The sequence below is a fragment of the Stegostoma tigrinum genome, chromosome 23 (assembly GCF_030684315.1).
Source record: "Stegostoma tigrinum isolate sSteTig4 chromosome 23, sSteTig4.hap1, whole genome shotgun sequence".
In the NCBI taxonomy this organism is placed as follows: Eukaryota; Metazoa; Chordata; class Chondrichthyes; order Orectolobiformes; family Stegostomatidae; genus Stegostoma; species Stegostoma tigrinum.
The window spans coordinates 51,016,109-51,043,885 of NC_081376.1; the positions used below are offsets into that span (position 1 = coordinate 51,016,109).

General features: G+C 40.7%; 1 protein-coding gene across 3 annotated transcripts in view; it reads right to left on the reverse strand.

Moving 5' to 3' along the window:
* snx29 (sorting nexin 29) overlaps positions 1-27,777 on the reverse strand; it is a 443,022-nt gene that overhangs the window by 344,853 nt on the left and 70,392 nt on the right. For all 3 annotated transcript variants that reach the window (XM_059654177.1, XM_059654176.1, XM_059654178.1), the window contains 2 exons: positions 26,993-27,086; positions 26,727-26,809 (listed from right to left, as the gene is read on the reverse strand). In XM_059654177.1, coding sequence (XP_059510160.1) covers positions 26,727-26,809; positions 26,993-27,086 — 177 coding nt within the window. The remainder of the gene's footprint in view (positions 1-26,726; positions 26,810-26,992; positions 27,087-27,777) is intronic.

A 27,777-nucleotide genomic window follows, 5' to 3' on the forward strand; every position in this document is an offset into this window, starting at 1 on the left:
AATCACCTCTCACGATGGCATAGTCATGGCCCCTGTGTACATCAGGTATTCCTTGCACCAGGACACGTAAAATACATGCAGTGACCGATAATGTACTGAAACTACAAGCAGCTGATGTAGTTAAACTTTAAAACACAACTTGAAGGAATGGAATAAAATATAACAAGCTTCAAGCAAGATTTTCCTCTCAGAATGGGGGTTTCTTGCCCTTCACAGTAAAATAGTCATATCCTCTTTCCTGTTGACAAACTATACAGGTTGCTTTCACATTTATATCTCTCACAGATAGACTCAACACTTCCTCTCTCCCCAGAATACATGTCTCACAATTACCCGTTATTTCTCAATGATCAGTTATATACACTTGTTTCCACACCTTTAGTTTCACTTTCCATATGATCCTTGTTCAGACTTCAAACTAATAGACTGATTGATAAGTTGATAATGTGCAGTGCATCTGTTCCCACACTGTAGTGTCGTCAGGCTAAAATTGGGTGAATGAAAAAAGATTTGTCAAATATGTGAGCACAGTTCTTGGCATAAGTTATAAGTGAAATGGATCAGAAATCATGGCTCTAAAATTCTTAAGCTCTTGCTCCCTTTTAAGCTTCATTCTAGAACTTCAATGCTTTTCTAATTTCCCTCCACATGTGCTACAAAAAAACAGAGCTTTATGATCAGTGACATTCCTGCACCTGAAGAAATTACGAAGTTCCTCAATCTGAATATTAGATGCCTTCAATTTTATCAAAATAAATTCATCTGGGGCATGCTCTTGTTGAGCTGAGTGGCCTGTTTCCACACTGTAGGAATTCTGTGAAATCAGAATCTGGGGCAATGGAAACTATCCTCATCATTTGTTTTTTCTTTTCCTCACACTTTCTTAAACAAAGAGTAATTTCAAAAATGCTAGTGGGAATGCAGAGACACCAAATGGAGAAATACATGATAACTCATGATTGTGAAAGTCAACTGAAGGTCTCCAAATGTTCTGAATCATAATCTGGAAAGAACTCAATACTTAACCCATTACCAAAACTTGAAGTTCAATAATTACTAAAAACTGCATTGATTATTGAAACCCCATATTTATTTGTCAGAAAAGTATCTGAAAACAATGAAATTTGAAGTGTTTACAATGTAGACATCTTACATGCCTGCTGAAATTGGAAGATGGTTAGTCATGTTTAAAATTAAATACTGTAAATAAAAATGACCTCTACTTTTAGAAAATATTTGTACAACCTTAACATGAAGTTCAGACTGGGGAGATTAAATGAATAAGTGAATTTCCTAAAATAAAAGAGCAGCTTTGCCTTTTCAAGACTGTCATGCCAAGATTGAAGATCTTCATTGTTACTAGCATTTTTTGCAGAACAGAAAAGCACCCTACTTCTCACATTTAAATACAAACATTGATTAAATAGATAGCAGCTCAATGTTAGTGTCGAAGGAATATGCTCAAGTGGGTCCTCCCCAACTACACTTACCTTTACTGGCTTCATCCCCACCTCTTAAACTTGTCTGTCTTCTCTCCACCTATCTTCTCCTCTATCCATCTTTGATCTGCCTCCCCCTCTCTCCCTATTTATTTCAGAACCCTCTTCCCCTCCCCCATTTCTAATGAAGGGTCTAGGGCCAAAAATTCAGCTTTCCTGCTCCTAAGATGCTGCTTGGCCTGCTGTGTTCATTCAGCTCCACATCTTGTTATCTCCTTTTTTGGTCTGGTCTCTTTCTGAGGTCACTTGATCAAATCCTGATACTCCCTTACCAATAGCACTGTAGATGTACATGCACAAGGTAGACTGCAGCTCACCAGCACTTTCGCAAGGGATGTTGGGTAGGAAACAAATGTTGGCCTGATCAGTGATTCTTACATCTCATCAAGGAACAGAAAAAAAAAATGCATTTACGCACAAACTGAACATAGCATTCAAAGAATCAGACTTACATAGAACTTCTGCATAGAAACACATCTTCTAACCTCTGAGGCCTATGCCCACATTTATGAAGCACACAACCCTTCTTCCATTCTAGCAATCTCTCTCTACCTGCCCTAATGTCCTTCTATTCCCTTCAGCCTCATGCTCATATGAAGCTACCCTTTAAATGCAACAAAGCAATCTACTTTAATTGTTCCCGTTTTTCCACTGTGTTTAGTGTAAGGAAATACTTAAGTTATTTATTTGATATTTAATGGCTATCTCACATTTATTCCCTCATGTTTTCAACTGAACAAGTGGAAACAATTTCTTCATAACCATCCTACTGAGCCATTCATAACTTTGAAAACCTCAATCAGGTTTCCTCTTCATCTTACTAGCACTTACTAGACTCCCAATTTAATCAATCATTTCAAAGCGTTACATTCATTTAATTTTGGCAACAGACTTCCAAATGTTCTCAGTGCATCCCCAATCCTAGAAGAGCTCTGCAGCTCATGAAAGTTGAGGCGGCCATCTCTCAGTAGTCATTATTTGCTTTTTAAAAGAAGTAATCTGACATAATTTTCCATAATTTTTTTACAAGAACCATGTATTTCATTGCCCATTTGCACGGTAGGCAGAAATGCACTGCTACACAACAAGTTACCCAATTTAGTGCCATTCTTAATCAACTCTCCTCCAGCGTGTCAAATCTGAAACGAACTGAAATGATCAAGAACATGGATGATGAATGTGTTTGTGCCAATGTTGAATTGCCTCTATGTTAAATCTGTCAAAATTATGCATCAAGTTAATCTGGAATACAGCAGTTTTCCAATATAAAGCTAGACATATTTTGAAAATACAACTCCAAATGATGTGTCGCTTCTCAATTATCAGTGAATTAAGATAGCACAATAAATATTGAAGGAAATATCCGCAAAGGTTTCAGAATTAAGTAAAAAGTGCTTCCATGAAGCAAGTAAGTTATGGATTTGCCACAATTAATCTTTATTTTGTGTTCAATGGAATTTCAATGATTGATAGAGACTCATAAACACAAAACTGCTGCGTTTTTTAACCACAATTAGGACTTCTTACAACTACGTTATACAGAATACTTAACACAGAAACTGACCATTCAGTCCAACCCATCCACACTGATGTGGATCTCCACTATTGTATCCTCTCACTTTTACTATTCAATTCGATGAAAACAACCTTCAACTTGCTTCTTCCTCATTTGTTTATTCAATTCAATGCATAACAGTATTGACCTGAACTACTCTCCTTGTGCCACGAGTTGCACATTCTCATCCCTCTCTGAGTGAAGAATACTGTTCTGATTCTACGTTCCACAAATTATTTGCATTCCATGACTTGAGAAAATCATAAAAATAGTCTACTCAACCTCTACAATATTTCTATAAAATGCATCCATTTGTAAAGCACAAATGAAAAATGCCACAGAAACAAGTACTTCATGCAAATCAGTATATCCAACAAAATGCATAATTAAGTGAGATGAAACACAGTTGCAAGCCAGATTCCCTAGATAGTGAGCTACCAATCTCAGGCATGCAGTCACAGGGAGGTGTTTAATTATTACTAAATGCTTCACCATGGGTGAAACAAAAGAAAAATTAAATCAGATGCAAAGTGTTTCAAGGATGCTCTTCTGCATTTTGAATTGTCTAGTTAACAGAATGAGATGCAGATGTCAGTTCAGAAGTGGTTTAACTTTCAGTGAAGTACCATGTGCAACCAAAGGACACTGTAGAAGGGAAGCAAATAAAAATACAAAATCTGAAAAGTATGGAGATAAAAATGAAGAAGGAGAGAAGACAAAAGAAAAACAAGAAACATTCAACAAGGTAGATGTGACCAGCTTTTTCTTTTGTTCATTCAGGAGGTGAGGGATTTGCTAGCTAGGCCAAAGTTTACTGCCCATCCCTAATTGCCCAGAAGGCAGTTAAGTGTCAGTCTGGAGTTACATGAAGGCTATTTCCATAAAGAACATTAGCGAACCAGATGAGTTTTCTCAAACAATTGGTAATGGTTACACGGCCAGCATTAGACTCTTAATTCCAGATGTGTAGTAAATTCAAATTCTAATATCTGCCATGATGGAATTTGAATACAAGATCTCAAAATATTACTGGGTCTCTGGATTAATAGTCTAGCGATAATACCTCCAGGCCACTGTCTCCTCCACATAGATAGTTAAGACACAATTCTGCAGAGATATCATGGATATTGGATTCTTAGCATCTCAAATTATTGGTATTTCAAACTAAGTTTCCTATGGAGGGATAGGAATGGCCCAGCCACTTTGGATTATTCTTGCAGACATTCTAACAGTCAGTACGAGCATAGCATGACAGACCTGGAGATTACTTGTGCGTACAGGCTGTGTAATTGTGATACTAGTGATAAAATTTACAAAAGTGAATAAAAACATGAATGATTTCTACAATTTGGCAAGTAATGACTGATTCATCTAAGACGTTGGCTGTAACAGTAGCATGACTCTTGTCTTACTGGCTTGAATTCTAACTTCAATCAATACGCAGTTCCTCACCTTTCTTCTATGTATACTTAAGTTCAGTCAAGAATGAAGTGTTTTTAAAAAAAAGACAAGCACCCAGGTATTGATGTTTACACTACCTGTAGAGAATGCTGCAGCTTTACCATGAAGCTCAATGAATTAAAATGGCTTAAAGGAAAAAAGGGAATAAAATCTTGAATTCACACCAAAATGTAAATTGACACACTCAGCACACACTAATACAAACCCGCGTAACACACGCTCCCCTATCATTTACTTAAATGCACGGTGGTCTGTTCAAAGGCTCAATGCTATAACATGAAGGCGCAAGGTTCCTGCAATCATTTTTAATGAAAGCTACAAAAATCTGGTATGAACTTGGTGGCATTGCTACAAATACAGACACAATACACTTGCACCTCCTAGTGGATTTTTCTTTTGTTACAACGGCACTTACTGCTGTTAACTAGAATTTCCTTTTAAGAGCATCACCTTGCCCAGAAAATTTGACAGCAATTACTGTACAGCTAACTGGACATGTATATTCCACAAGCTAACACTTTTAAGTAACAAAATTGACAACTGTAATTTAATCTGGATGTCAAATAAATTCTCAGTTAAAATTTTCAAGTACTGCAGTGACAAGTATAAACCAATTAGTCAATTGTGCTTGCACATTTCAAACGCGGTATTTTTCTAGAGCATAGAAAGAGATTTTAGTTGGTGTCAAACTTCATTTTTTTTTACTTCGTAAAACCGTTATTTCCTCAGTAGTGTTGCAGGGATATGAACTTCAGTACTGTGGAGTATTCTCCCAAACTCTGCACCAATGTCAGCATCATGGAGTCATTACTTCAGCATAAACCTTTGTATATTTCCCAACAACATTCCTCAGAACACCCCTGCTGCATCAGTTTCTTTCAATTCCCTACACTGAGTTTCTTACGTAGTTAGTTTTAAAAAAAGCCATGGACACAAGAGAAGCCATTTAGAGAGGAGGGAACATTTTTGTTTTCAGCAAAATAAGCTACATTGGGTCCTGATAACCTTAAGAAATGTTTCACTGCAACGTTTGTGATTTCTTATAATAAATAAGAGAATATTAAACCAATGTGTCATCTCCCACATGCCCACAGAAATTAAAAATGGCACATAGGATAAACTTTGGCATCATTAATGCAATCAGTGCAGTACCTATGTAATTACCTAGTTTAATCATCATTTACCACTCGGTCATTTATGAGTGAAGCAGATTATCTTTAATTGGAATAATTTGCCAGACTGAAATATGTCAAAGGTAATGGCCCAGCATCTTTGGCTGTCATGATGAAGAGACTGTCAGTGCTCACCATCACTATGATCCAAACTTTACGATATGTGCTGGCATCTGTGTGTCGGCAATGCAGAACTATGCTTCTCCAGAGAGTAAACTTCTGCATCCTCACAGATACAATCGATGCAGAATCAGTTTTAACATCAACAGCTTACACAATGTTTTTGCTGCAAAAAATCATGGAAAAAAAACTAAGCTTTGATGAATGAGCTTTGACTGAGTTGTGGAGCAGCAGCTTAAAAAAAATGACTGAACACCTAATCTGGTCCTCAAAAACTAAGTGAGGAATGTCATTCACTCCTCTCCATTCTATGATAAAGACACAAGGATGATTGGAATAAAAAGTTAAATTTTCATGATATCTTAGCTTAAACCTTGACCACATGTATACAGCCTCATCCGTACCTTGATTCCTGTAAAATTACCGAAAAATGAACTGTATTCAATACTTCACAATTCTTCATATGCTGTAAAAATTCCTCAATTTGTCTGGCTGCTCATCCTACTTGGTATTTTCCCTAATTCTGAATACCATGAATGCCCTAGGAATGGCATCATATTATGGTCAGGTGGTATATTGATAATGTTCCTGTGACAGTATTCCAAAGACCCCCAAGCTCATGCTTGGAGATAGGAACTCAAATCTCACCACAGCATTTGGTGGAACCCAAGTTCAAGTAATGTATCTGGAATTAAAAAAATCTTACTGGCCTTGACAGTAAATCTCTCATTTCATGAAAAAAAATTTTTAGAAATAGGGATAGCAATGGTCCGGATCCTGTTAGATCTTCGTGGGTAGCTTCCTATGGTATTGCTGGGAAAGCACCAACTCTTTGCTGCTGTGTTCTGACAAAAATCAGCAACAATGAATACTGGGAACACTGCAACATTAAATTATAAACCAAATTATTCACATCATTTTCTGAATGACAGCAACAAAATTTTAGTATTAACAATCGCTCACAGACAAATCACAATTACCCTGAAATGTCAAATGTGCCACCAATTTACCAAATCATTTCATCTCTGGCCCGGGTGAGTTTTCCCACATTCAGTTAAATGAAACCAACCATGGTTGCAGAAGACCATAAGACATAGGAGTGGAAGTAAGGCCATGCAGCCCATCAAGTCCACTCCGCCATTTAAATCATGGCTGATGGGCATTTCAACTCCACTTCCCTACACTCTCCCCGTAGCCCTTGATTCCTTGTGAGATCAAGAATTTGTCGATCTCTGCCTTGAAGGCATCTTTAGGACCAATCCTTTCACTTTCAGTCTTACAAACACATGTGTTAAAATTCCAAACACAAACAGGTGCTACTGAATTCTTGTGCTTTTCATAGAAGACAGACTGTTTCACTTGCATTTTGTGCCATAACTATAGATGATTTACAAGAGTCTGAGCTGGTTGGAGTCATGAAATACAGATCAAGTATGTATCAATGCCCAACATAATCAAAAGCCTGTCAGGATACATTGTTATGTTCAGTGAAGATGGATAAAAGTAGGTAAAACTAAACATATTGGGCAAGCTTATTCTTTTCCTTGATAGATTTATTTCAACACAGAGTTAAAAGCAGCAGCAGACCCAGTGGTCCATAGTGCCTGTTCTATTATTCAGGATGTTCATGGTCTTAGGTTCAATTTCCTATCCATGTCTCATACCCTTCGATGCCAGGAGACGAAAAGTCCAGCTACGCCAACCTTCAATGTATTCAAGGCTGGCTGGCAGGGTAAACTGAGAGGATCACGCAGAAATGGTTTGGTGTGATTTGGACAAATTGAGTGAATGAGCAAATGTATGACAGGTGAAACATTATGTGGATAAGTGTGAGGTTTTCTGCTTTGGTAGGAAAAATAGTAAGGCAAATTATTATCCGAATGGTGATTGGGAAACAGGGAGATACAAATAGTCCTGGGTGTGCACATAAGCTTGTACTAAAGTAAGCACGCAGATGCAGGACAGCATGGGGTTTTGAGCACAGGAGCAGGGATGTCTTGCTGTAATTGTACAGAATCTTGGTTAGACCACATCCGGGAATACTGTATACAGTTGTGGTATCCTCAACTGAGAGATTGCTCTGTCTGTGGAGGGGCAGCAACAAATGTTTGCCAGAGTCATTATAGAGGTGATGGCCTCAATGCGTTATCACTGGACTGTTAATCCAGAGACCTAGATAAAATGTTCTGATGACCCAGGTTCGAATCCCGCCATGGCAGATGGTGGAATTTGAATTCAATAACTATCTGGCATTAAGAATCCATTGTCAATTATTGGAAAAACCCACCTAAACGTCCTTCAGGGAAGGAAATTGCCATCCTTGCCTGGTTTTGCCTATATGTGACTCCACAGTAATGTGTTGACTGTTAACTGCCCGCTGAGCAAATAGGAATGGGCAATAAATGCTGCCTAACCAGCGACACCCTCCTCCCATGAAGGAAGAATGAAAAAAAAATTCCGGGATGACAGGAATGATGTACAAATACTGGATCAATTAGGACTTTATTCACTGTAATTTAGAAGAATGAGGGAGACATCTCATAGAAACTTATAAGATTCTCACTGAAGTAGAAAATGAAAGGCAGGAAGAATGTTCCCAATGACCAGGGAGTACAGAACAAAGGGTCACAGTCTACGGATACAGGGTAGTCCATTTCGCATTTAAACTCTTCCAGCAATTTCTTCACCAGACAGCTATGAACCTGTGGGATTCACTACTACAAATCAGTTAAAGCCAAAACACTGAATATGACGGAGGAGCTAGATGTAGCTCTTTAAGCTAAAGGGATCAAAAGGCACTCAGGGAACATGGGAACAGGGTGCCAAATTGGTTTATCAGACATGATCATATTGAATGGCCAAGCAGGCGAGAATGCCAAAAGGCTGACTTCTGCTCCTGTTTTCTCAACTACTATGTTTCAAGGATGGAGTATTAATAACCCTATTGAGTAAAGAATTTGAAATACTGAATAAAGTAGAATGAAGTAATTCTCCCTCATCTCAGTCCTAAATAATTTCCTGCATGTCCTGAGGCTGTGCCCATATTTAACATTTCCTGACCACAGAAACAATATCTCAACACGTACCTTATCAAACCCCTTTACAGTTAGACACATTTCACTGAGATCACCTCATATTCTTCTAAATTCCAGAAACAGAGAAACAATATGCTTGTCACAGAATCGACCTCTCATCCCAGGGACTCATTTAGCCTAGTTTCACTATACCACCTCCAAAGCAAGTACATCTTTTCACAAATGTGGAGACTAATCCTACACACAATATGTGATCTCACTATAATTCTGTTCAATTTTAATAAAACCTCTCTTTTTCTATGGTCCATTTCCCTTGTATTAAAAGTTAACACACCATTCCTCTTTACCTGGATTTTAACTTTGTATGTTCTTTGTTTGAGAAATCACATGTTTTTCAAATCTTCAACACTTACAAACCTGTTTCAAAATAAGTTACAATTATAATTCACTCCACATGATATCAAGAACAGCTGAAGGCACTGGATACTGCCAAGAATATGAACCCTGACAATATTCTGGCAGCTGTACTGAAAACTTGTGTTTTGGAACTAGCTGCACCCCTGGCTAAACTCTTCCAGCACAGACATAACACAGTCATCTACCCAATGCTGTGGCAAAATGCCAGGTACATCCTTTCTACAAAACCCAGGACAAATCCAAGCAATCACTTACTACGCTATCAAGCTGATCTCAGACATCAGTAACGTGATGGCAAGTGCCACTGAAGCACTGCTTGATAGCATTATCAAAGGAATAACATGTTTGTTGACACTGTTTGGATTCTGCCAGGGACATTCTGCCTTGGTCCAAATATGGTCAAACTCCAAAGATGTCATGCCAATGAGACTGTCCTAGACATCAAGGCAGCATTCGCTCAAGTGAAGTATCAAGGAGTCTAAGCAAAACCAAAGAAGTCAATAATAGTCAAGGATGAAGGGTATAGGCCCGAAACGTCAGCTTTTGTGCTCCTGAGATGCCGCTTGGCCTGCTGTGTTCATCCAGCTTCACACTTTGTTATCAAGGAAAATCTCTCCCTGGTTGGAGTCATTCCTAACACAAAAGTTGCCCTTGTTAGGGGGTGAGTTAACTCAGCCCCTAAGCCAGCACTTCACAAATTCCCCAGGGTAGTCAGTATTCTAGACCCAACCATCATCAGCTCCTTCCAACAATGACCTTCCCTCCAACATAAGATTATAGGTGGAGATATTCAGTTGTGTGGTGATTATTTATCAGCCCAAATCTGGATATCGTCTGAGACTTGCTGCATTTGGACAGGGAATGCTTCCGTATTGAGTTGTCACAAACTGTGCTGAGAATCAAGGTCATGATTGAAGAAGCTTAACACCATTCAGCACAAAGCAGCCTGCTTGACTGCAAATGCCTCCACCACCTTCAACATTCACTTCCTTCACCAGTGAAGCACAGCAGTACCACTGTATACCATCCACAAGATATACTGCAGTAACTCACCAAGTTTCCTTCAGCAACACCATCCGAACTAGCAACCTCTACCACCTGGAAGGATAAAGGCAGCAGACACATTGGAGCAGTATCTCCTGCAAATTTCTATTCAAGTCACACACCATCCTGACTTGGAGACATATCACCATTCCTTCAGTATGGCTGAGTCAAAATCGTGCAATTCTGTTCCCATCAACAGTGGGTCTCCTGACACCCGAAGGACTGCAATGGTTCAAGAAAACATCACAACAACATCTTCTCAATGGCAATTAGGGGCAGTCAGTAAGTGACCACTTACCACGAATGAATGGAAAAATAGTTGCTTGAGGAGTACAGAATGAAATAACATGGTGACTACAACTTGAAATATTTTATTTTCTAAACCTTGAGTAGGTAGAATTTTTCTTTAAGATGCAAGTGGAGAAAAAGCTGAAGTTGGTCAGAAAGGTTTTTCTTTGCAATAAATGGATACCTAACACTGAAAATAATTAATAGGCATAAAGTCAAAGCTAGCTAATGAAAGAGAAATGATATTTAACTAACAAGATAAACAAAGCTACCAAAGCCTCTCAAAACTCACTAGCTACCAGATTCACTAGATACCAAACAAAAACTGTAAAACGAATATGACCATTGAGCTTTTATTCAGCTTCGATACTTCTTGAAAAAAGGAAATCAGTAATCCGAATCCATTTAGATACTTCAGCTAGCACATCTCATGTGACACCCATACTGCAGAAATAATGAAGTCTTCAGCTATTTTACCAGAAGTTGATGAAAATCTACATTGGCTACATTAGAACATAGAACATAGAACAGTACAGCACAGAACAGGCCCTTCAGCCCACTATGTTGTGCCGACCATTGATCCTCATGTATGCAGCCTCAAATTTCTGTGACCATATACATGTCCAGCAGTCTCTTAAATGACCCCAATGACCTTGCTTCCACAACTGCTGCTGGCAACGCATTCCATGCTCTCACAACTCTCTGCGTAAAGAACCTGCCTCTGACATCCCCTCTATACTTTCCACCAACCAGCTTAAAACTATGACCCCTCGTGCTAGCCATTTCTGCCCTGGGAAATAGTCTCTGGCTATCAACTCTATCTATGCCTCTCATTATCTTGTACACCTCAATTAGGTCCCCTCTCCTCCTCCTTTTCTCCAATGAAAAGAGACCGAGCTCAGTCAACCTCTCTTCGTAAGATAAGCCCTCCAGTCCAGGCAGCATCCTGGTAAACCTCCTCTGAACCCTCTCCAAAGCATCCACATCTTTCCTATAATACGGCGACCAGAACTGGACGCAGTATTCCAAGTGCGGTCTAACCAAAGTTTTATAGAGCTGCAACAAGATCTCACGACTCTTAAACTCAATACCCCTGTTAATGAAAGCCAAAACACCATATGCTTTCTTAACAACCCTGTCCACTTGGGTGGCCATTTTAAGGGATCTATGTATCTGCACACCAAGATCCCTCTGTTCCTCCACGCTGCCAAGAATCCTATCCTTAATCCTGTACTCAGCTTTCAAATTCGACCTTCCAAAATGCATCACCTCGCATTTATCCAGGTTGAACTCCATCTGCCACCTCTCAGCCCATCTCTGCATCCTGTCAATGTCCCGCTGCAGCCTACAACAGCCCTCTACACTGTCAACGACACCTCCGACCTTTGTGTCATCTGCAAACTTGCTGACCCATCCTTCAATTCCCTCGTCCAAGTCATTAATAAAAATTACAAACAGTAGAGGCCCAAGGACAGAGCCCTGTGGAACTCCACTCACCACTGACTTCTAGGCAGAATATTTTCCTTCTACTACCACTCGCTGTCTTCTGTTGGCCAGCCAATTCTGTATCCAAGCAGCTAAGTTCCCCTGTATCCCATTCCTCCTGACCTTCTGAATGAGCCTACCATGGGGAACCTTATCAAATGCCTTACTGAAGTTCATATACACCACATCCACAGCTCGACCCTCATCAACCTTTCTAGTCACATCCTCAAAAAACTCGATAAGGTTTGTAAGGCATGACCTACCCCTCACAAAGCCGTGTTGACTGTATTTGATCAAGCCATGCTCTTCCAGATGGTCATAAATCTTATCCCTCAGAATCCTTTCTAACACCTTGCAGACGACAGACGTGAGACTTACCGGTCTATAATTGCCGGGGATTTCCCTATTTCCTTTCTTGAAGAGAGGAATTACATTTGCCTCTCTCCAGTCCTCAGGTACGACTCCAGTGGAGAGCGAGGATGCAAAGATCTTCTCAAGTGGCGAAGCAATTGCATTTCTCGCTTCCCAAAGCAGCCGAGGACAAATCTGATCCGGGCCTGGCGACTTGTCAATCTTAATGTTTGACAAAATTTTCAGCACATCAGCTTCCTCTATCTCTATCCATTCCAGCATGCACACGTGCTCTTCAAAGGTTTCATTCACTACAAAGTTCGTTTCTTTCATAAAGACAGAAGCAAAAAACTCATTTAGGGCTTCCCCTACCTCCTCAGGCTCCACACACAAGTTCCCTATGCTATCCCTGATCGGCCCTACTCTTTCTTTGACCATTCTCTTATTCCTCACGTAAGTGTAAAATGCCTTTGTGTTTTCCCGGATTCCTTCTGCCAAGCCTTTCTCGTGCCCCCTCCTGGCTCTCCTCAGACCATTTTTGAGCTCCTTCCTTGCCTGCATGTAATCCTCTCTAGCTGAACTTGACCCTAGCTTCCTCCACCTTATGTAAGCTACCTTCTTCCTTTTCACTAGAAGCTCCACCGCTCTCGTCATCCAAGGTTCCTTAATCTTACCCCTTCTTGCCTGTCTCAGAGGGACATATTTACTCATCACTCCCAACAACTGTTCCTTAAACCGTCTCCACATGTCTATAGTTCCCTTACCATGGAAGGACTGCTCCCAGTCCATGCTTCCTAACTCATGCCTAATCGCATCATAGTTTCCTCTTCCCCAATTAAATATCCTCCCATTCTGCCTAATCCTCTCCTTCTCCATAGCTATGTAGAATGTGAGGCAGTTATGGTCACTATCAGCAAAATGCTCTCCCACCAGTTATTACCAGTTAAAATGGTTTATATATTTTTCTTTTTGTTCTAACATGTGGAAACACAAAGAAACAATCAGCAATTCTGGCTAGTTGATTTTGCTTGCAAATGAGGCTTTACAACTATCCACGATCACTTCGCCATAAATTGAGTCCATAGGCGTTATGCTGGAAAAGAAAGAAAGTGAACATTCAAGGTCAAAACGTTGATTTTTCTGCTCCTCTGGTGCTGTCTAATCTGCTGTGCTTATCCAGCCTCGAACCTAGAGACTCTGGCTTCCAGCATCTGCAGAGCTTATTTTGTCTCCTTGCCATAAAGTGAACTGATCATTAAGATAAATAATAAAACACAGAAATCTCAGGCTAAAGAATTTCCAAACAGGCTGTCATTACAAAGGCAAATAAATTCATTAGAAGTAAGCTGCTCTTTTTTGCAAGGGAATATTACTTCTAAAACAAAAAGTCTGTCTTTTAAAAGAAAATGCAGGAGAATCCTAAGCTGTGTGATGACCATACTGTCACTAAGAATATTCTTTAAATCATACCTTATGCTATCTTAAGATGAGTCCTTTCACAAATATACAAATAGATTGATTAAGCTATACCAGTCACAGAAAATATATGCCTTATCAATTGACCCGCAGCTTATTACATCTTTAAGTGAACAGTCTTCCTCAAAAGTAGATTTCATATTGCCACTTAAGATTTCCCAGACTTCTGCAATAGCAGCAGACAAGCTAAAACCTTCTGTCACATCATATGATTGAGGATTTCATTGCCAGGCAACAGTTGAATTCACTGACAATAATTTTCAGTCAGTGCCAGTTTGATCATTATATACAGCAGCCCACCTGATAAATAAAACTGCATGATTCACTCTGTGAAAGTACACCACCTGCCTGCTGAGTCACAAAGCTTCTGAGGAAGCATTAGTTACTCATCTACCTGTTCATGTTGGAAAACATCCTGTTATTCAGCTGTCAAATCAGAAAAATTCATAGCACACAATGCACCTCCTGAACAGCAAACTAATTATAACTGTTCATTAGATAACATCATATCATCTGTTTGTGGAAAATATGTAACAGTGCCGCACATCAGCCATTTAAACACAAGAGGGCTTCTTGTTGTTATCCATTGTCTAGAGATAGCTGTTATGATTCCAGCTGATGTTAATACTGATCAAGTCAGATCCCAGACACGAAACAAATACGAAACGGTGATCTTCAGCACAGTAAGACAAATTTATTGCACATAGAAAAGAAAAACTAAATTGTTAGTTTGGAAAGATTTTAACAAACAGCAAAAACAACGTTTCAACATGTTTCCCAACAATATCCATGTCAGATGCATTACTGCAGAGGAATAGCATCTCTATCTCAACTTCTTTTAAGAAGTTATTTTCCAGCTCCTTTTATTGGACAGGCAAGTGCTTTATAGCTACTTTCCAGCTCTGCTGTTGTCAAGATCCTTTCAGATTTGACAACTAGAAAACTTCCGTACAAACTCTCACCCCTTGGAGATTTCAAACTAAAATCTTTTGCTAGCATGATTATTCTCAAGCGAAACTTGGATTATTTTGCTAGGAGGAAGCTGCTCTCTTGAACTGAATCCTGATTCTTCTGAGCTGAAATCAAAAGTGAAAACCAGCCCCACCACACCCGGCACCTTCCCCTGCAACCGCAGGAAATGCTACACTTGTCCCCACACCTCCTCCCTCACCCTCATCCCAGGCCCCAAGATGACATTCCACATTAAGCAGAGGTTCACCTGCACATCTGCCAATGTGGTATACTGCATCCACTGTACCCGGTGCGGCTTCCTCTACATTGGGGAAACCAAGCGGAGGCTTGGGGACCGCTTTGCAGAACACCTCCGCTCAGTTCGCAACAAACAACTGCACCTCCCAGTCGCAAACCATTTCCACTCCCCCTCCCATTCTCTTGATGACATGTCCATCATGGGCCTCCTGCACTGCCACAATGATGCCACCCGAAGGTTGCAGGAACAGCAACTCATATTCCGCCTGGGAACCCTGCAGCCATATGGTATCAATGTGGACTTCACCAGTTTCAAAATCTCCCCTTCCCCCACTGCATCCCCAAACCAGCCCAGTTCATCCCCTCCCCCCACTGCACCACACAACCAGCCCAGCTCTTCCCCCCAACCCACTGCATCCCAAAACCAGTCCAACCTGTCTCTGCCTCCCTAACCGGTTCTTCCTCTCACCCATCCCTTCCTCCCACCCCAAGCCGCACCCCCAGCTACCTACTAACCTCATCCCACCTCCTTGACCTGTCCGTCTTCCCTGGACTGACCTATCCCCTCCCTACCTCCCCACCTACACCCTCTCCACCTATCTTCTTTACTCTCCATCTTCGGTCCGCCTCCCCCTCTCTCCCTATTTATTCCAGTTCCCTCCCCCCATCCCCCTCTCTGATGAAGGGTCTAGGCCCGAAACGTCAGCTTTTGTGCTCCTGAGATGCTGCTTGGCCTGCTGTGTTCATCCAGCCTCACATTTTATTATCTTGAAAACCAGCTCCCTGATACATTATCTCTCTCTCTCTCAGAAATTCAACAGTATAAACATTCCATCAATGAATGCCATAAGTATCCTGCTAAGCACAAATTGGAATCGTGAGTTTTCTTGGAAGTTATATATTTAAGTTAACGTTCCAAATAACTTTCTTGCCTCGACAGCTCAGTAGAACAACAGACTTTTACCTGCAGCATGCTGCAATGGAGGTGTGCTCATTCCATAACCCAAGGGGCAACGGACCAAAATCATCTTTTGCTATTTAGGGCACTTATGACACAGTGGACCCTTTGGAAGAGAAGGTCAGGGTTCAAGTCCCACCTGCCTCAGATATGTGTTATACAGTACCTGAAGAATTGTTGGTCAACAATATCTCCAAATTTTCAGACTTCTTTAAAAAAACTTCACAGAAATAAACCCAAAACTAGTCAACCTCTATGCTAAAATTCCAAATTTCCAAAATGATACGTTATACACCCTTCTCACACATTTCTGCCATGTTTGTTTCCAATGAAAAGAAATGTAGTCAACCAGATGATAAATATGCGATCAAAAATGAAAATCTTAATTTCCTGCTTGTCAAAAATCAGGACAGCTCTACAAAAACTTATTTCTTAGAACCTATTATCTGAAATGAGTGGTTACAAAGCTTTAGCATTAACAGTTACTTCCTAATTATATGATATATCTAGCTACTTGTCTAGCTCTAAAGCATAGGTTATTTTAAAAATTTGTGTCCAGCATGTTCTTCTTTTCTGAAAAACTCATTTTCTGAATCACGATTCAGACCCACGCTTCATGCATCAATGTTGAAAATTAAAACTGTCTGGCTGAAATCTGGAGGCCCTATATGACTGTCAAGGCATCAAATGCAATTGATCGTATCTCAGAAAATGACAAGTGCATTTCCACTTATTTTCGCTCACAATATCAAAGAACAGAAAATGACAAACAAAGCAGTTGCACTGCTTCGTCAACTTGTTGTCCACTGCAAAAAAAACCCGAGAGCGGCACAGGACCTCAGAGTTCCAAAATCCATGGGGCGAATCTTACCATGACTTGGCAAAGTGTCAAAATGTCATTTTCTCCAGGTTTCATGTAGGATTTCTCTCCAACAGGCCAAGTGCAAACTTGCTTCATTAACTAGGTATCACACCCTCACAGTATCCCTCCCATTCAACACAAGCCGAATTTTCCAATCACTGGACCTGGATGTACTCACCACTGCCGGGATACCACAGGAACTCTGGCTGTAGAATCTTTAGGTCACTGTGCATCCAATCAAGCACTGTCAGTCCACAGCTGTCCTGCATCATTTGTGACATTTAGCCCAGACATTGCAAATAAGGAGAACTTGGCTTCTGCTTGGCAGACAAGGACCTGGAGGTCCTGGTGAAACAAAAGAAGACTGTCCTTTCCCCAATGCCAGTGTAGAAGCCCATGATACCAGAGCCTGGCAGCCCAATTCAGGTAAGTGTGGTCTCAGCTGTTTGGAGTATGCCCAACAATGTAGGAACAAAGTCGATGGCTTCTAGGTTCCACGAGGATAAGTAGAACCACCCGCTACATCGCACCAAGGCCCATGCTCTGTCACTCACAGTAATATTTAACATCTTCTCCCACTCACTCTCACCTATCTCAATCCCCCAGGCTGCTAACCCTGTATGCCCTCTGCACATCCTGCTCACTTACTTGGAACACCTCATAACCTATCAAACATTTTCAGCAGCACTAACAGCTGTACAACTTTCATCTAACTTAATCCCTCCTTTTCTCTCATTCCAGGAGAAAATAGCCCACAATAGGCAGAAAGAGCCATGTGGGGTGATGGAGTGCCCAGCATTCAGTTGCTTATCTCCTATGAGAATATCCTGATCCTGGCCACCTCAAGCAGCAGACAGTGCCCAAGCTTCTTGACTGACATTGAAAGCTACCCTTAACTTAGAGCACTAGGGCCTTCTGACCGAAAGGTATCTCCCTTGACTTAACTGAGGACTACTCCCTTTCCACTTTGAGACATGACCATTTGACTGAGGCACGTGCAAGGCATTAGCTGCCTAAGCCATTGGCACATTACACAGGTGTGAGATCAACATAGCGCAGTGCCACACAGCAACATGTCCACTTGACAGACTGTGTGTCTGCCTAAAAGGCAAGGCAAGACAGAAGTATTGTGGTCATACTGACTGTGGCAAAGGGGACAAAGTGCAAGGTATCAAGACAAACGAAATGCTGTGGGCAAAACAGGCTGATGGTGAGTGAGCATTACGCAGCCCTGAGATGCAGCTTGGTGCAATGTGTGAATTGCATGTTTATCCAAGTGAGCACAGTGTCCTTACTGCAGCAGTGAAATGATAAGAGTTGGTATCCTCCAAAATGAAACATTAAAGTGCAAAAGCATGCTATAAGCAGATTGGTGGTGGACAATGAGGGTACAATTTTGTTCCGTGTCAGATGGCAGTATCTGTGGAAGTAGGCTCACTGTCCACGGAGGGTGCATTGAGATGCTGGTGCCATGTGTTGAAATCAGAGATCCAGAGGGAGCAAGTGACAAGCTGGAGTTGCCAGGTACATGCTCATGTCAGGAATTCTTGGTGTCTAGTTTCTGACTGGCAGATATTAGACTAATAGAATGCGAAGAATGAGGACAGATGAGGTACTAATTAGAGTTATAATGAGTAATTACTTCTGCTAATAGGCCTCTGGCAGCTGAGTCATGAGAATCTTGTCTTGACACACAGAAATTAGTTGGAAAATGGTCTCAACTTCAAGAAAGGCCTTGCTTGATTTCTCTGACAATTCTCCCAAGGTCTTGGCCATCACCTATGGCTGTCAGGCCCTAGGAAGTTTCCAGCAATTTCAATTGTTATTTAGATAGTTGGGAAAATGCTTTTTCATCATGCAAGTTTTAATGCAGGTCCCTCTGTATTTGTGTATTTTTCAATCATACCTGATTTCTGTATTTCGAGAAGCAACAGAAACTGGTCCAATGCAAGTTTTGACATCTGATATGCATTTCTCTTTGTTGTCTTACACAAGACATCCAAATAAGAGAAAATAAAAATAAAAGTAGAGATTGAAATAACAAAAACCAGCTAGAACCTCTCAGAGTAAGCTATCAATAGCTGTTCTAATTTTGTTGAAGATAATTGTGCTGGAGAATTTGCCACAGACAACAGCAACGTAATAGCACAGCAGATGTCACAATCAATTCCACCCGTGTTTGGGGAGTATGACAATCATTCCTTTTGTCCAAACTTTCACCGTTGTCCTTCCTTCTCATTCTAAACAAAGAGACACAAAGCGGTAGCCAAATTTTCATCTCCATTAACTTCAACCAACCCCTCACAAATTATGGATCGTCATTTGATGTTTAAATGAGCTTTGGTGGAAAATAGCTCCCATACATTGGTTTCACATTTGACATCAAGTTCAGCCACTTTTCTAATGCAGCTTTCAATTCTACTGTTTGGAGGAGCTTTGTTCAAAATTTCATACGATGTGTTCTGCCATCTGCTCTTCATACCTTCTGGTTTTATAACAAGAGTGTTTCCAACAAAAACTTCAATGTAATGGTCAAAATGTCTTATGTGATAAAGGCTCCTAATTTATTATCTTAATTTGTGAATTTGGATTCAAAAGTAGAGGTAAATACATTTTTGGTTTTAACTCTGTTAAGGGGATTTGTTTTAAAAAAAGGGGAACAGGAAGTCTTTTTTTAAACCAGAGTGTTGAAATATCATTTCCAAGGAAACACATGACAAGTTAAATGACTAGCAACTACTTGGGGAGCTAATGAATGAGTTGTTTAGCAAGTAGCTGTTATGAGACATACAGACAGATCGGCCAGGTTTCAGTTGAGAATAACAGTTTCGTGCCAGCAGAACCGGCAGTTTGCAGCAGTCCAGGTTTTCAAAGCTGAAAAGTCATCTTAAAATGGTTTAAGCAGATAGTAAACAAGACCTGTTAGTCTGAAAAGTCAGCCAGGTAGCCTGTGTTAATTGTACAAAGAAACTTTTCACCACAATGAAAGCATTTTAAAGCCTCTCAAAATTGATTGTCCTCAGCACCGAACACAAAATGTTCCAGTGCATTGAGTCACTTTGTTACGGGAATATTGTGCGTGCCCCACTATGGATGAGAAGTGGCTCTTGCAGTTTTGGAAATATCCATCCACAACAAAGCATCTTCCTCTCCAACGAGTGAATTGCATATTCTACATTTTTTCAATGATCCAATGACAGCTGAAGATAATTCTGTTTATAGAATGATCTGCTGGGAAAATTTCAAAAAAGAGTGATGAATAGGGTCCGAGCTAGGTACAATACCATAAGAAATGTATATAGGGTATCCAAAGCTAATGTCCCTGGGTGACTATGGACATCGATGAGTAAATAAGGAAGAAAAAGGAGGCATATGATGCATACTGTGACAGTAACAGAAATCAGGAAGAGTATCTCAAGTGCAGGACAGAAGGTAAGGCTGGGATATGGAAGGCTAAGAGGAAGCATGAGGAAAGGATGGCAGCTTGTTCCAAAACAAAGCAAAATGCTCCTCAACTAAAATAATACGAAACGAGTTTTGAGAAGATTTGTAGCTCAGGTTGAGGTTCTGGATGTGAGTTTGCTCGCTGAGCTGGAAGGTTAGTTTTCAGACATTTCGTCACCATTCTAGGTAACATCATCAGTGAGCCTCCGACGAAGCGCTGGTGTTATGTCCCACTTTCTATTTATCTGGTTAGGAAACCCAAGGAAACCTAACCAGAGAAATAGAAAGCGGGACATAACACCAGCGCTTCGTCGGAGGCTCACTGATGATGTTACCTAGAATGGTGACGAAACGTCTGAAAACGAACCTTCCAGCTGAGCGAGCAAACTCACATCCAGATAATACGCAATGATTAAAGGAGGATAAAGTGGTACCCATAACAAACAAGCAGGGTAAGCCGCTCACTGAATTAAAGGGTACAGCAGAGGTACTGAATGAGTACTTTGCTTCTGTCTTTAACAAATTAGAAAATGGTGACAATAGCCTCCAAGAAAATGTCAGTGTTGAACAACTGAGCAGTAACGAATTAGGTAAAGAAGTGGAAAAAAAAAAGCTGGCAGCACTCCAGGTAAAGAAGTTGCAAAGCCCAGAAGGGATCCATCCTAGATTGCTGAGAGGGGTAAAACAGCAAATTGCAGTTGATAGAGGGTTAGTTGAGCACAGGGTTAGTCACAGAGAACTCGAGGGTCACAAATGTAATGCCATTTCTTAAGAAAGGAGCAAAGGATAATGCAGGAAACTACAGACCTGTCGGTTTGATGTCAATCGTGGGAAAACTGATGGAGGTTGTGATACAGGTTAAAGTAAATATATACCCAGTGAAAAATAAGTTAATACTGGACAGTCAACATGGCTTTGTCAAAGACATGGTATGTCTGATAAATTTGACTGGGTCCTTTACAAGGTGTCACTGGCAGTGGATGAGGAATTGAAGATAATAAAGTGTGGAGCTGGATGAACACAGCAGGCCAAGCAGCATCTCAGGAGCACAAAAGCTGACGTTTCGGGCCTAGACCCTTCAATCAGAGAGGGTCATCAGGATGAGGAATTGATCTTGGGACCCTTGCTTTTTCTGATTCATTTACGTGATTTGGAGATGGGTGTTGAGGGCAAAAATCTCTAAGTTTGCAGATTCTAAGCTATGGAGAAGAGTAAATTGTGAGGATGACGCTGACTGACTCAGAGGCATTGACAACTTGGCCAAATGAGTAGACATCCGGGAGATGAATTTCAATGCAGAGAAATGCGAGATAATGCTTTTTTGTAGCAGAAACATGGAGAGACAATACAGGGAGCAGTACAGGAGCAGAGGGACCTTAGGGTTCATGCGCATAATTCTCTGAAAGTGGCGAGGGAAGATGAAACAGTTGTTAAGGCAACTTATAAAGGTCCTTGGGTTTATAAATTGAGGCATAGAGTACAAAAGCAAGGAAGTGATGCTACACATCCACAAATCATTCATCAGACCATATCGGAATATTGAGTTCAGTCCTGGGTGCTTATTTAAGGAAGGATATTAGAGACCTGCAAGAGAGTGCAAAGGAGATTTAGGGATTGAGACCAGAAATGAAGGATATAAAATACAAGGAGAGATTAGAGAAATTGAGTTTATTCTCCTTGGAGCAGAGAAGATTAAGAGGTGACCTTACTGGAGTGTTCAAAATCGTGAATAATTTTGAAAAGGTAAAGAAGGACATACTGTTTACACTAGTTGGTATGTCAGTAACTACAGGTCACAATTCAAGACTGTTAACAAGGCAGCTGGGAGTGTGATGAGGAGAAACTTCTTTACTCAGCGTTGTTAAGATTTGAAATGCGCTGTCTGGGAAAGTGGTGCAGGCTGATTCCAAAGGAGATTTCAAAAGCGAGCTGGAGATATATCAGAAAATGATTAAATTAGAGGACTACAGAGATGGGGCTGGAGACTGGGACTAGCTGGATAGCTCTTTCAGTTGCCAATACAGACACAATGGGCCAAATGGCCTTCTGTTCTGTAAAATTCTGTGATCATACTATTCAAATTCATGTTGTCCATCAGACACACCAACAAAAAAACAAGCCGGATGATGCAATGTAGACGTATGCAGCTTTTGACGCTACTATGGCTTCAGGTGGTACATTTTCATCTTTTCTTTTAAAATGAAGAGAGGCTGATAGAGAGACAATGTGCAGTCTGCTCAATGCCAATAAAGTAAACAGTTTGCGAGGCCTTGGGATTTTTTCCCCAATTTGGAACAATAGAAGGAGCCTGAATGGGTGAGTTCAAGCTTCCATAGAACCAGGACTTTTAGTTTCAGCTTTCTGCAGTTGCTTGGGTCTTGAAGTTCAATGTCGAAGCTCTTATTCCCCTCTATTACAGCTAAAAGCTGGGATGTGCTCTTCCTGCCATGAGAATTTCATGTGAGAAAATTTGTTTCCTGAATTTGCCTTTACCAAGGGTGTTTAATGGGATGTTGTTATATTGGAGCAGTTAATTAGTAACAGTTAATAAATATATTGTTTTGTTAAGCATTTCAATAGAGTTACAGTTAAGCTAATTCTTTTCTTTTATTTTCATTCTGTCTGTACTTTAAATGAGGTTTAAAAATAAAGTTTGTTTTTCTTCAAGTCGAGTAGTTTGACCAATCTAACTGCCTCTGGAATGCAATGTCTTATACTTACCTCTAAAATACGGAAAAGGTAGGGTGCAGACATTCTTCTTAATAATGTTTTGAGGGGATTTTGTCTGGTCCATAACGAGCTGAACCTCATCACTGCTTCCCTCAATTCTTCCACTGCCTCTAAATTGCCAGACGAATTATTCAACATTCAGTATTGCATGAGCAGAAATTTCTTCCAGTTAAATATCAGGAAGACCAAAGGCATTGGCTTCAGTCCCAACCAATTCTATCCTCCTCCATGGCAAGTGTCTCAGGTTGAGTCAAAGTATTTGCAACCTCAGTGTCAGATATGACATCATATTGAGCATTCTCCCACTCATCACTGTCACATCGCTCAACAAATCTATTTGTAGCTTGGGCCTACCATTCTTGGTAAATTCCTACAACAATTCCACCCTCAGGTGACTGTCTGTATAGAATTTGCACATTCACGCCATGTCTGTGTGGACTTCCCCCGGGTGCTCTGGTTTCCTCCCACAGACCAAAGAGGTGGATTGGCCATGCTAAATTGCCCAGTGTTTGGGAATGCATAAATTAGATGGGTTAGCCGTGGAAAATGCAGTGATACAGGGAAAAGGTAGGGGGATGGGGATTGGTGAGGTCCTCTTTGGAGGGTTGGTATGGACTTGTTGGGCCAAAGGGCCTGTTTCCACACTGCAGGGATTTTGTGATATCTGTTCTCATTTAATTCAGGCCACTTGAGTAACTCCAAATAAAATCTCTCCACAAGTGGTGACCATACCTTTAGTTCCCTAGACACTAGGCTCTGGAATTCCCTTTGTAAACCCCTCACCTCTTTTCTCCTTGAAGTAGCTCCTCCTTAAAACCTACCTCTTTGTTCTAGTTTTTTGTTACCAGCTCTCTCATTTTCTGTTTTAAAATGTCTCAATTGTGTCTTGGAATGTTGTGTTTAATGACATTTAAGAGAATAAAGAAATAAAAGTTGCAGATGAAATCTGTACAACCAAGAAACATACAGTGCATAGCGTAGAAGTGTAACATTGACATTTAAGAGTATGGTATATGATTGTGAGAAATCCAGTTTCCTTCCTCAGTAATGATTGTCAGTACACAATGTGGGCAAGCTGGTGAGTTTTATCTACCTTCAAACAAACACCATCCTCACCTGTTAGCAGGTTAAAAAACTGAGAGGTAAAATAGTGTCTTCAACTGGCTGCAGACTTTAAACCATCGCTGCAGCTTTTACTAATGAGGACTGCAACAGCGTTACCATTTCTAAGCGTTCCTGCCACTTCCTGCATTTTGGCAGTATGAAGTGCAATGAAAGATCCAAGCTAAATTGCAAACATACTAATTCATATGAAGTTTAAGCAAGTGTTTGCTGCCCTCACAACTACAAAGCAGACAGTTCTCACCAGGCAGAGATAGTAGGAACTGCCGATGCTGGAGAATCTGAGATAACACTGTGTGAAGCTTGATGAGTTACAGCCAGGGAAGGTGAATGTAGGTGGGGAGTTAGGGAAGGGATAGGTCAGTCCAGGGGGCAGGATGAGGTTAGTGGGTAGGAGATGGGGGGAATGGTTAGGGAGGCAGGTCTAGCTGGGCTGGTTTTGGCATGTGGTCAGGGAAGGGGAGATTTTGCAGCTTGTGAAATCCACATTGATACCCTTGGGCTGCAGGGTTCCCAAGGGAAATATGAGATGCTGTTCCTGCATCTTTTGGGTGGCGTCACTGTGGCAATGCAGGAGGCCCAGGATGGACATGTCGTCCAAGGAGAGTGAGAGTGTGTGTGTGTGTGTGTGTGTGTGTGTGTGTGTGTGTGTGTGTGTGTGTGTGTGTGTGTGTGTGTGTGTGTGTGGGGGGGGGGGGGGGGGGGGGGGGGGCATTGAAATGCTTCATGACTGGGAGGTGCAGTTGTTTGTTGCGAATCGAGCGTAAGTGTTCCGCAAAGTGGTCCCCAAGCCTCCGCTTGGTTTCCCCAATGTAGAGGAGGCCACAACGGGAACAGCAGATACAATATATCACATTAACAGATGTGCAGGTGAACATCTGTTTGATGTGAAAAGTCTTCTTAGAGCCTGGGATGAGGGTGAGGGGGGAGGTACAGCAGCAGGTGCAGCACTTCCTGTGGTTGCAGCATTCTGCATGAAATATTAGTACTATTCATGCCACCAAGCAATTAAAGTCTATTTTACCAACTGCAGAACCAAGAAAATACATTCTTTTTCAAACACTTGTCTCACTTCAAACATGTCTGTCATTTTACAGAGCAGGTGGGATAGCCATCAAGCCAGGCTCCAGAGTGGGGCCTATAATCTACATTTAAATGTCATTTTGCTTTCTGGGTGACACAGCAACAATGCTCACACAGTGGCTCAGTGGTTAGCGCTGCTGCATCACACTGCTAGGACCCCAGGTTCAATTCCACCTCAACCAACTGTCTGTGTGGAATCTGCACATTCTCCCTATGTCAGTGCGAGTCTTATCCTGGTTCTCCGGTTTCCTCCCACACTCCAAAGATGTGCGGGTTAGGTGGATTGGAAGTGATAAATTGCCTGTAGTGTTCAGGGACATGAAGGCTGGGTAGATTAGCATGGGAAATGGAGGGTTATAGGGATGGAGTAGGGGGTTGGGTTTGGGTGGGTTGTATTTCGGAGGGTCGAAGAGGACTTGATGGGCTTAATGGTCTGATTCCACAATGTAGCGATCTGATCTAAAATTGACCATGAATATATTGATAACATGTGGAGTGAGTTTTTTCTCAGCATTAAGCCTTCTCAGTAACTTGATTGTAAAGGGAGGAGCATCAATGCATCCAGTGAGCAATGCCACATACTACCCATTACCAAGTACTGAATAAATGCCATTACAGACTACCTGCCAAAAGTATGCTGCTCACCACTGCTTTTATTGAGCAACAAATTCTTGCTCAATAAAACCATTTACAAACACGAAGAGTGAGCCCAAGATCACCACAGTATCAGTTTACATACTAAAAAGATAGTTATCATTGTAATTCTCCTGCACAATTATAAATTTACTTAAAATGTAAGAATACCTTTTAACAGAGTTAAAATACTTTACCTCAATCACAACGGATCAATAGAGAAACTGTGTTATGAATTGTAAGGTTGTAACTCAATGTTAGTAAAAGTATAGCTTAACGTGTAATGTGTCTGAACAGGCAAAGTGAATAATGACAAACTTAACAAGCTGGACAGGGGATGCAGGAGGCCAATTAAAATAGTATTCAGTCCTATCAAGTGCACAATTTTAAAATCCAATTCAGTGGTCACTGACCAACAACACAAATGACAATAGCAGCAAAACGAAGCAGCAAACAGTGCACTGTGTGGATAGGCAGAAAGAATTGCTTTGCTCCATGAACTCAGCAATTTTGCCATGAGGAACTCCTGAAAATCTTAACAGTTCTCAGGCCTTTTGTCAAAGTTCAATCAACCACATTTTACAACAAAACAAAATGTTTACTAGGATTTTCATCTTTATATTCCCCTGTGTCCAAGATAAAATGTTCAGATTAAGAACCTCAAAAATATGGCTAATGAATTCAAATTGACTGTACTTACTTGGTTAAACAGAAAACTGACAGGGAAATTGCTTTTATACCAGTTCAAATACAAACAATAAATATTTTGTAAAGACACTCACCAACAGTCATGGTTTCTGGAACAGTAGAAGTTGGCAAAAGACCACTAACAACATCAACCTGAAGTGGAGGAGCAGCTCCAGAACTGTGGAGAGACAAAACAAACCTCAGGAGAAGAAAATTTATTGTAAAATATGATAGAAATAAATTAATCAATGAATCAACATCAATATTCTTCCAAAAACTGGTGTTTGATGTTATTACAAATAATAGAACATTTCTGGAAAAAAAAAGTCATTATCAATGACAAAAGTCATTTAATCCTCACCTGCATTGATGCTGGGATCCTTTCTGAGCAAGTTCAACAGCTAGAGTGACACTGTCATGTTCATCACAGCACACCAGATTATCAGAAGTGGCATCTGCAACATATGTCACTTAAATTATTTAGCTCAACAAGCTCACTTGGCACACCCAAAACACAAACGGCTCAATTTTTGACAAAGTTTAAAGGGTCGTGTTCTTGAAACAAAGCTTAATGTGCTGAGCAATTCCACATTCAATCTGACCACCATTCCCAAGTTATGAGATTAGTGGTCAATTACTTATGATTATCCTTCTGCTAACTGCATAGGATTCTGAAAATATTACGCACATTGCAATTATTACAATTATTTTCTGTGGATATAAGTTTGACTCCCAGCTGTAGTTCTGAAACACCACATAGTTGCCAATTAAAGAAAGCCAAAGGAATAAAGATTAGACAAAAGCGTTATTTTTCTTTAATTATGACATATGGGTCAAAATTGAAACCCTATCAAAAATGTTTTCCCTGCAAGTTTCTGAATTTAGCTGCCTTGTCATTATATCGAAGAATTCTATCCTTTATTTTCAGGGGGTCTTCATGTTTACGAGGCATCACATCTGTGAAAAACAGACAAAAGAATACTGCAACTTCCCCTAAGCAACCATGCACATGTAACTTCATTGCAGTATTTCAAGTTAGCCAACGAAGGCAATCCTTGATAAATGTCGTCAAGTTGACAAAATAACAAGTTTGAAGGAAAAATAATGGAAAGAAATTCTCAAGAGTCAAGTAACTCTGCTCTGCAA